Source organism: Periophthalmus magnuspinnatus, chromosome 18 (assembly GCF_009829125.3).
Source record: "Periophthalmus magnuspinnatus isolate fPerMag1 chromosome 18, fPerMag1.2.pri, whole genome shotgun sequence".
Taxonomy (NCBI): domain Eukaryota; kingdom Metazoa; phylum Chordata; class Actinopteri; order Gobiiformes; family Gobiidae; genus Periophthalmus; species Periophthalmus magnuspinnatus.
Window position 1 is genome coordinate 28,246,880 of NC_047143.1, and position 10,719 is coordinate 28,257,598.

Below are 10,719 nucleotides of genomic sequence, written 5' to 3' on the forward strand. Positions count from 1 at the left end.
TCCCTCCCGTGTGACTGAGCTCCTCACCCTATCCCTAAGGGTGCGCCCGGCCACTCTGCGGAGGAAACCCATTTCAGCCACTTGTATCTGTGATCTTGTCCTTTCGGTCATTACCCAGAGCTCATGACCATAGGTGAGGGCAGGAACTTAGATTGAGGTAAATCGAGAGCTTTGTCTTCCGGCTCAGCTCCTTCTTTACCACAACGGACGATACAGCGACCGCATCACTGCAGACGCTGCACCGATCCGCCTGTCAATCTCACACTCCATCCTTCCCTCACTCGTGAACAAGACCCCGAGATACTTGAACTCCTCCACTTGGGGCAAAGACTCACCATCCACCTGGAGACGGCGCCACCTTTTTCCAGTCGAGAACCATGACCTCGGATTTGGAGGTGTTGATTTTCATCCCAGCCGCTTCACACTCGGCTGCAAACCGCCCCAGTGCTGCAGGTCCTGACTCGAAGAAGCATCAGGACAACATCATCTGCAAACAGCAGAGATGAGATTGTGTGGTTTCCGAACCAGACCCCCTCCGGCTCCTGAACCAGACCCCCTCCGGCCCCTGGCTGCACCTAGAATTTCTGTCCTTAAATATAATGAACAGACCCGGTGACAAAGGGCAGCCCTGAGTCCAACATGCACCGGGAACAGGTCTGACTCACTGCAGAGAACACAGCTCCTGCTCCGGTCATACAGGGACCGGACAGCCCTTAGCAAAGGGCCCCGGACCCCATACTCCCAGAGCACCCCCCAAAGGACACCACGAGGGACACGGTGGAATGCCTTCTCCAGAGTCGGTCCAGTGTTCCACAACCGGGACAAAAACCACACCTGAATCTGAGGTTCGACTATCGGTCGGATTCTCCTCTCCCTGGAGTAGACCTTACCGGGAAGGCTGAGGAGTGTGATTCCCCTGTAATTGGAACACACCCTCCGGTCGCCCTTCTTATACAGAGGGACCACCACCCCGGTCTGCCAGTCCACAGGTCCTGTCCCCGACCGCCACGCGATGTTGCAGAGACGTGTCAGCCAAGACACACAACATCCAGAGATTTAAGATGCTCAGGACGGCTCTCGTCCACCCCCAGAGCCTTGCACTGAGGAGCTTTAACCACCTCAGTGACTTCAGCCAGGGTGATGGACGAGTCCACCCTTGAGTCCTCAAACTCTGCTTCCTCCTCAGAAGATGTGACGGGTGGATTGAGGAGATCCTCAAAGTATTCTGTCCACCGCCCGATAACATCCCCAGTGGAGGTCAGCAGCTCTCCACACTGTAAACAGTGTTGGTGAAGCTCTGCTTCTCCGTCCTGAGGCATCGGCGGTTTGCCTGAATCTCTTCGAGGCCGAACGATAGTCCTCCTCCATGGCCTCCCCGAACTCCTCCCAACCCCGAGTTTTTGCCTCTGCGACTGCACGAGCGGCGACACGCTCGGCCTGTCGGCTGCCTCAGGAGTCCCACAAATATTACAATGTAATATACTAGAAATATATCACAGATGTTTTACACATGTATCACAGGTGTAGTCCTGGTGTAGTCCAGGTGTAGTCCAGGTGTAGTCCTGGTGTAGTCCAGTGGGTTCCATAGTTGTGTGTGTGTTCTAGTCTGTGTGTTTGTGTGTGTTTGTGTGCGTTCTTGTGTGTGTTTGTGTGCGTCCTTGTGTGTGTTTGTGTGCGTCCTTGTGTGTGTTTGTGTGCGTTCTTGTGTGTGTTTGTGTGCATCCTGGGGTGTGTTTGTGTGTGTGTTTGTGTGTGTTTTATACTTGTTCAGTTACAGATCGTCGTATAAACAGACTGAGGTTGTTTTCTGTGGGACTTTTTTATTATCGATTCCTGTGAAAAATGAGTTTTTAGTTCAAAGTTTTGAAAATCTAATCGATAGTAAAACCGTATGGATCAATGTGACGTCGGCTTCTTTTTGTCTGCGCTCGCCTCATTCTGAACTTTAAACCTGATGCCCTGGACCACTTGTGTTTTGTGCAGCTCTTAAGTCCCTGGCCGAAGACGGAGGTGATGCTGACGGGGTTACCTGCGAGCGGGTACACGCACCACGACGTGGCGCGTCTGGTGTGGCACCACCTGAGAGTCCAAAACCTGCACTGCCTCTACTACAATGTCATAGTGCTCCCTCTGCAGAGAAGGGTGAGTCTGACACCCGACAACCGCCACCCGACAACCGCCAACCGTGTGTGTGTGACAACCGCCACCCGACTAACGCCACCCGACAACCGATGTGTGATGTGTCTGTGTGATTCTTGTTTCGTTTGGTGATTCTTGTTTCGTTTGGTGATTCTTGTTTCATTTTTGGTGATTCTTCTTTCATTTGATTCTTGTTTCATTTGATTCTTGTTTCATTTGCTGTTTCTTCTGAAGTTTAAATGTGAACTTTGAATAGAATCTCAAAATCACATTTAGACATTTTCCCCAAATGTTTCAGCTCTAGTTTATCTTTAAAATGTCTAACCTGTTATTGTCTTTGTGGTTTTAGGCGTTTATTAACTTTAGTCACCAAAAGAACTGTGACCGATTCCGTGTCGGTTACTTCAGCAAAAAGATGAGCCTGAATAGGAACCAGCTCCACGCTCATTATGTCCAAGACAAACTGTTCCCTTTGTCAAACGAGGTATGTTTTCCCTCACACCACAAGGTTTTGGGTTTGATTTAACACCCACCTTCAGCCTAACCCTGCAGATAGAGAACAAAATACAAGTTTGTGTCAATATATGGATTTGAACATATTTACTTTGTATCTGGGGACACAGGGCTTAAGAATTTTAAAATCAAAATCTTACATACAGATCATTTAAAAGACCAAAATAAGATTATATTTATATTATGAAAGGGGAAGTGTTGCACACAATAGAAGGTGTTATTTTATTTAACCACTCCTCTCTCAGCTTTTTATTTAATTAATATTTAATTAATTTTAATCTTTGGTCATTTACTCATGTTTGTGTTTCAGGAGGAGATGTACTGCAGATTTATGAAGCTGAGCAATGCCGTAAGTAAATACAGTTTATTCTATAGCTGAATTTCAATTATTCAAAAGCAATCATCATGGATTTTATATATATATATATATATATATATATATATATATATAAAATGTGTGAAATGTAAGTATATTCATGTTGTGTCTTTAAATGCATTTGATCACGTGAGTGTGTGAAGCTCTGTCTCCATCCCACAGAAACTCTCTGTTGTTCTGTCTAAGTTCATTATCTCATGGGTGTGAAACAAAAGTCACTCTGCTTTGAAATGTGTGGCTTTGTCATTCTGGTATAAAATGGTCAGAGCTCAGATGCTCAGGGGGGTTGAGACTTGGATTTAGACTGAGAGAGGAACTGGGGGAGAGGCCGGGAGGCTCCCAGTCTGTGTCCAGGCCTGGGCCCTGTCCTGTCCAGTCTGTGTCCAGGCCTGGGCCCTGTCCTGTCCAGTCTGTGTCCAGGCCTGGGCCCTGTCCTGTCCAGTCTGTGTCCAGGCCTGGGCCCTGTCCTGTCCAGTCTGTGTCCAGGCCTGGGCCCTGTCCTGTCCAGTCTGAGTCCAGGCCTGGGCCCTGTCCTGTTTCTCTACATTCCCTGTTTTAGGTGAAGCACTTTGAGCTCAAGCTGCTTTAAATGTGCTATACAAATAAACTTGAATAAAATTTTGATGGCATTGTTTTCAGGGCACTCCGTGCAGCTCCCTGTTGGAGCAGAGGTTACTCAGCGTCTTTGTGTCTGAAGTCTCTTTTGACGTGATCCGACTCGTGATCGAAATCGTCACATCCGTCAGCCCCATCCTCGGATACCTGCCTCTGGCTAACAGGGTACGAGCACACTCAGACTTCATCAGTTACACACAGAATACACAGGGTATGAACAAACCCACCAGAGAACAACAGCTGAAGAGATAATAAACCCTCATTTTGACTTGGGTTGTGTCTCAATCCTCCCTAGAGTTAACCCTGGGCTGAGACAGGTGTGATTCTCAGGTTTCTGTCCGGATACTGATGTTTTCACCTGGTTTATAGTTCATATCTGTAATAGACCCAGTAATTACAGAGATTTGACCCATAAACCAGGTCCACTGGTCCGAGAGCTCCGCCTCCAGCTCAGTGTAAACTAAAGGGATTTTAGGAGGTGGTGTTGTGTGAACACGGCCTACAGCAGGGTCTCATTTTGTAAAATAATCAAAGTTTTGAAGTAGTTTTGAGAGTTGGATGTTTGATTGTGGTCATTATCTCTTTCAGATTTGTATAGAAATGGCTGATTCAAATGACGTCCCAAAAGTGAAGGAAAAATTCTCTTCATACAAACCGGAGCCGTGGAAAACCTCGATATGGTGTGTGCATTTATGTAAAGAAAACAGATCTCTAAATGCTCCAAACCTTTCTTTGTGGTGGCACTTCCTGTTAAGCAGGTATCCCATTCTTTTAAATGGAGAAGCTGTAGAAGTTTTGCTGCTAAAATCAGAAGAAGAATCAGAATCAGATATAAATTAGTTTGATTTGTGTTAATTGTTCATGTGACCAACACTGCAGCGATTCTGAGGCTTAAAAATGGCTCTGAGTCCAGATAGAACTTTACACGATCGGCCCCATGGCGGCGCTCATGAAACTGCCACAATAAAGTGAACGCATTAGGGCTGAACGCCTTAAAGCTACCATCTGTAACTTTATCTGAGTTTTTCTTTAACCTGTAGTAAGGATCAGTCAAGTGGCAGGTTGTGGAAGTACAAAAATACAGAAAGTTGTGGAGTCACATCTGCTGCTTGTGTTCAACCAGGAAGTAAAATGATAAACTTCACTAAAATAAAATAAAAACAGACAAGAGTTTTATTTAAATCCTAAATAATATTAATAATTAATAATAATGATCTGCTGTTTAATTATTTCTGTGAGACGACAGCAAATGAGGAATGTAAATATATGTAAATATATGTAAATTACACATGTAAAAGTACAGAATTTTCCTCATTTCTGTTTGATTTAGCAGAATCTGACACAGGGTCAGATATGGGGTCAGACCCGGGGTGAGACATAGGGCCAGTCTCAGGGTCAGACACAGGGTCAGATTGCGTAGTTGGCTGATCAGTCACAGGGCAGTTCTTCAGTCGACTACAGCCCATAAATGATTCTGATTTTGTCGTTTCAGGTTTAAAGTTGTTGCTTTGAAGACGTGAGTATCTTTGTCTCATTTTTACCACTTTGATACTTTTCCCCATCAATGAGTTTTTATCAAGCCCGAGCGAGAAGTGACCCATGGGTGTGTCTCTTAGCCTCGTAGTCTCAGTCTCTTAGCCTCGTAGTCTCAGTCTCTTAGCCTCGTAGTCTCAGTCTCTTAGCCTCATAGTTTCGCAGTCTCTTAGCCTCGGAGTCTCGCAGTCGCTTCATCTCGCGGTCTCTTAGCCTTATAGTCTCACAGTCTCTTAGTCTCTGAGCCTCGGAGTCTTGCAGTCGCTTCATCTCACGGTCTCTTAGCCTTATAGTCTCACAGTCTCTTAGTCTCTGAGCCTCGGAGTCTTGCAGTCGCTTCATCTCACGGTCTCTTAGCCTTATAGTCTCACAGTCTCTTAGTCTCTGAGCCTCGGAGTCTTGCAGTCGCTTCATCTCACGGTCTCTTAGCCTTATAGTCTCTTAGTCTCTTAGTCTCTGAGCCTCGGAGTCTTGCAGTCGCTTCATCTCGCGGTCTCTTAGCCTCGTAAATGCACTGGCAGGAGGTGAAGTGTCCATCAGTAACCAGAGCGCCTCACCATGATGTAGGAATATTATCTCCATCACAATCATGATATTCAGGTGATATTTTAAGAATACATGTAAGAAGTAAACACGAGTATATAGAAGTATATACTTGTACATATAAGGTTACACAAATATATAGGTATATACAATTATATATAACTACATACAAGTACCTTGACCATAAGTTGTTTATTATTTTATTTTTTTTGTAGTTGCAGTGAGTTGAAACAGACTATTAAGAACGCTGGGAGAACCGTCGTACACCTCAACCCATCAGGTCCAAAACCTGAGGAGACAGAAGAGACCAAAGGAGAGGAGGAGGCAGAAGAAAAGACAGAAGAGACCAGAGGAGAGGAGGAGGCAGAAGAGACCAGTGGAGAGGAGGAGGCAGAAGAAGAGGCAGAAGAGACCAGAGGAGAGGAGGAGACAGAAGAAGAGGCAGAAGAGACCAGAGGAGAGGAGGAGGCAGAAGAAAAGGCAGAAGAGACCAGAGGAGAGGAGGAGGCAGAAGAGACAAGAGCGGAGGCTGAACCAGAGAAACAAAAAACTGGGGAAAATTACCAGAAAGACGTGAGTGTTGTTCTTTGATTCAGGCGAGAATCATCTAAGTTTTATTTAGTTATCAGGGCCCGAGCATAAATGTGTGAGAAGGGGCGAATCAGTGACTTGTATTTGTACAATTTTGGGGAAAATTGCAAAAATCAAACAATAAACAATCATGTACAGAAGTGGTATCAAAATCACAAGACTTTTATTGCCATCGTTTGTGAACACAGTTCACAAACTAGGAACTTATTTCGGTGATAAAGTGCAACATAAAACACACTGAATAAATACAAATACAAATAAGGGCATGCACAAAGTTATAAAAAGATATGCTTAAAAAAGGTAAAATAAAATACTTATAGGTAGAAAATATATACAACAGCAGCATCAGAACAACAGTGCAAAGTGGCTTATTAAAGTGACCGGTGTTATAAAGTGTCCAGTTTTGTGCAGATATTATAAAGTGTCATGAGACAAACTGCAGAGAGGAAGAAACTGTTTTTATGACGAGAGGTTCTGGTCCCAATGGACCGTAGCCTCCTGCCAGAGGGAAGTGGCTCAAATAGTCCATGTCCAGGGTGAGAAGTGTCAGCTGCTCTACGGCCTGCTCGCCCCTGAGTCCTGGAGACAGGTCCTGTAGAGATGGAAGGAGCAGCAATCACCTTCTCAGCAGAGGCACAATGTGCTGCAGTCTCTGTCTGTCCCTGGCCCCAGTGAACCACACAGTGATGGAGGAGGTGAGGATGGACTCAATGATGGACGTGTAAAACTGCACCATCATCTGGACTGGCAGGTAGAACATCCTGTGCTGGGCTTTCTTGATGAAGGAGCTGATGTTCGGCTCCCACTTGAGATCGTGGGTGATGCAGATGCCCAGGAAGCGGAAAGAGTCCACAGTGGTGATGGGGGAGTCCGTCAGGGTGAGGGGAGGCAGGGGGGCTGTGACTTTCCTGAAGTCCACGATCATCTCCACTGTCTTCTGGGCGTTAAGCTGCAGGTTGCCACAGGTCTGCAGTCATTAAGTCCAGTGATCCTGGGCTTCTTGGGGAGCAGTCTGGGACGTGACATGACTTCAGGGAGGTGTTAAAGATTTCCCTACCTTTCCCACCTCTTTGCTAAACGCATACCTGCAACGCCTGTAGCCCTCACGATCTCCTGCCCTGAAAGCATCTCCTTTTCCCTCCTCAAATGTCTCAGTCTGGGTGTGAACCAGGGTTTGTCGTTGTTAAAAGTCACCCTGGTGCATGATGGAACGATGCTGTCCTCACAGAACTGAATGTATGACGTCACAGTGTCTGTGTACTCATCCAAACTGTCTGTGGCCTTGAACACATCTCAGTCTGTAGTGTCCAAACACGTGCGAAGCTCCTCCACAGCCTCACTGCTCCACTTCTTAGAAGTCCTCACAGCAGGTTTGGAGAGTTTCAGCCGTTGTTTGTAAGCAGGGATGAGGTGAACCATGACGTGATCAGAGAATCCTAGAGCAGCGCGGGGCACGGCTCTGTAGACTCTGTAGGCTCTGTAGGCTCTGTAGGCTCCACTGACCGTTGTGTAACAGTGATCCAGCGTCTTCTGCTCTCTCGTCGGGCATTTCATAAACTGTTTGTACTTGGGCCGTTCCTGGCTCAGATTTCCCTTATTGAAATCCCCCAGGAGGATCAGTAAAGAGTCCGGGAAGGTTCGCTCCACATTCAGGATCTGCTCCGCGAGCGTTGGTCCTCATGGTGTTCGCGCATGGAGGGATGTAAACAGCGGCCAGAATGAATGAAGTGAACTCACGTGGAGAATAGAAAGGCCTACGGTTAATGAACACATATTCCACGGCGGGAGAGCAGTGTTGGGAGATCAGTCACATCCGTACACCAGGCGTTGTTGATGTAGAAACAGACACCTCCACCTTTCGTCTTTCCCCTGGACAGTCCCCGTTGTCTGTCCGTGTGGAGGAGCTGGAATCCCTCCAGATGAAGCGCGCAGTCCAGGATACCCTCGTTGAGCCATCTCTCTGTGAAGGACAAGACGCAAGAGGAAGAAGAGTCTTTGTTTCTCCTCATCAGCAGCGCCAGTTCGTCCGTCTTATTGCTGAGTGAGCGAACGTTAGAGAGGAAAATCCCAGGTAGGGGCGTGCGAGCGCCGCGTCTCCGAAGGCGCACCAAGGCCCCTGCTTGCTTTCCTCGCCTTCGGTGTCTCACTCTTTTGGCCAAAAAGTGAACAAAATCTACAGCAGGTACTAAAAAAACTGGCAGTAGATCAGCAGGAGTGGTAGTTCTGATGGATAGAGTTCAGTGAGCTCTAAGTTTGAGTGAAGACCCTCAGAAAAAATATTGAAAGACGGCTCAGTAGTGCCACCTCAGAAATCCATTTACATTGCACCAAAAATGTCATCGTAGACAAATGAACCTGAGCATCAAAAATAGGTCACGTCAGGACATGTAAAAATGTATTATGGCCCCGCCCTAAGCCCTACAGAAAGTCGGCCATATTGGATCAAACCCGCGATCGACAAAATAAAAAATGGAAGAAAAAAATATAGATTATTCCTTTCCCCAAACTAAATCGCTCTTGAGAGGAAGTAAAAATTATCAAAAACATGGAGACTGACTCAATTTTAAGTTGCATAACGTCGCCAAGGATCTACATTGCAGGATGGCTCAGTGGCGCCCCCTGGAAAATTAAAATGCATCTCGAGATAAGAGGAGGAGCCTTTTTTTCCATTGTGGGCACGTAAAGCTTGGCAGGTTTATAGAGCATCTTGAGATGGACAAAAGTATATTATGGCCCCGCCCTAAACCACACAGAACAGCCTGTATTGGGTCAAACTTGAGTCGTCTAAAATCTAGACCTCGTACTTTAACAAACTTGTCCTAGACTTTTGATCTGACGGACTCCAAACTGAGGCAGCATCATCAGGACATATCTACAAGTGGCCTCTGACATAAACGATTGGATCCACTTACTTTTTGCAGTTAAATTAGTCAAAAACATATGGAAGCCCATTTCCGCCATGAAAAAAAAAAAAAGCCCCACAGAAAGTCAAAATTAAACTCGTAATTTTGACTTTCTGTGGGGCTTTTTTTTTTTTTTTTTTTTCATGGTGGAAACAGGCTTCCATAAAAACAGAACCCGACATTTTAATAAAACCCTTGGTAACTCGACCGCTTTTGTAAAGCCATTAGCCCGGCACAACAGTGCGATCCTAGACTCCCAGTTTGACCTCGATTCACAAATATCAGACTGTCCAATCATGCGTTTATCAAGTTCGTACTATAGGCATGCCCTGGTAGGCGCTGTTTGGATTACAACCCTGTATGCAGGTTGTAATCGTCTCCTCCCGCAGAGCTCAGCGCACTGCTGGAGGAGACGAGACTGTCCAACACTGTGGGTGCTTTTAAATCTAATTTAAAAACCCACCTTTATAGAATGGTTTACTGTACTGTATTTGTGTTTTTATTTTAAAAATGTTTTATTGTTTGTGTGTGAAGCACTTTAACTAGTTTTTGAAAACTGCTAAACATATAGTTATTATTTTTGGTTAAATCTTAAATATAATGTTTTGGTGAAATGAGTGGTCTGCTCTTTAAAGACTTTTATGGGACAAACGCAGATGGGAGAATGGTGTGAGTTAACCTCTGTTGTCGTTTTTCAGAGCTCGGACTCTTCCTCCTCAGCTCCTCCCAAAGAGCAGGACCCTCATCTTCCTCGAATCGATGAAGACATGTTAAGAGTTCTGACAGCAGCCATCCGTGAGCACAGACGCCACAAACAGCAGTCTTCAGACAGCGAGCAGGACGACAGGAAGGTCAGAGAATAAAAAGATTTTTAAGAGAAGGATTAAACGGGAGGATGTATTCTGCAGCAGTGCTGGGCTTAGAGGAGGAAGCCTCTACATTGAGAAGGAGTGATTGAATCTGTGAGACCCAGTGTCAAACTGTTTACATTTGCCTCTGAAAATGTTTAAAGTCATGATCATATTCTTTAAGACGTAGGTTATAAAATGAATTGTTTTGAATGTATATATTGTATGTAAACGTGTTATACTGTCACTTTAAGCTTCCTCTTGTCACTTTAAGCTTCCTCGTTGGTACATCGCCTCTTTGGAGATGTACCAACAAAAACTCCCACTGTTCAGTGTAGAATCCCTGCAGTTTCAGACTGCAGATATGTTGACCTGGTTTATGGTTAATATCTCTGTAACTACTGGGCCTATCCACTTGAAACAGACCTGGTTTAGTCCTGGTTTAGTCCTGGTTTAGTCCTGGTTTAGTCCTGGTTTAGTCCTGGTTTAGTCCTGGTTTATGGTTATTATCTCCAGTTACTGAGCCTATCCATATGAAACATATTCTGTCAGTATAAACAAATAGAACCAAAGTTATTTTTTCACAATAGCTTCAAAAATTGGTGATGATGAAAAAGGCACCAAAGACGTGATTATTTCAGCTGAAAGAATTTGGCTC

At 45.3% G+C, this 10,719-nt stretch overlaps 1 protein-coding gene across 1 annotated transcript in view; it reads left to right on the plus strand.

Moving 5' to 3' along the window:
* Window positions 1-10,719, plus strand: part of LOC117386149 (uncharacterized) — a 40,186-nt gene that overhangs the window by 17,716 nt on the left and 11,751 nt on the right. The window contains exons 22-29 of the mRNA XM_055228920.1: window positions 1,984-2,142; window positions 2,489-2,623; window positions 2,963-3,001; window positions 3,668-3,808; window positions 4,232-4,323; window positions 5,136-5,159; window positions 5,935-6,292; window positions 9,912-10,064. Coding sequence (XP_055084895.1) covers window positions 1,984-2,142; window positions 2,489-2,623; window positions 2,963-3,001; window positions 3,668-3,808; window positions 4,232-4,323; window positions 5,136-5,159; window positions 5,935-6,292; window positions 9,912-10,064 — 1,101 coding nt within the window. The remainder of the gene's footprint in view (window positions 1-1,983; window positions 2,143-2,488; window positions 2,624-2,962; window positions 3,002-3,667; window positions 3,809-4,231; window positions 4,324-5,135; window positions 5,160-5,934; window positions 6,293-9,911; window positions 10,065-10,719) is intronic.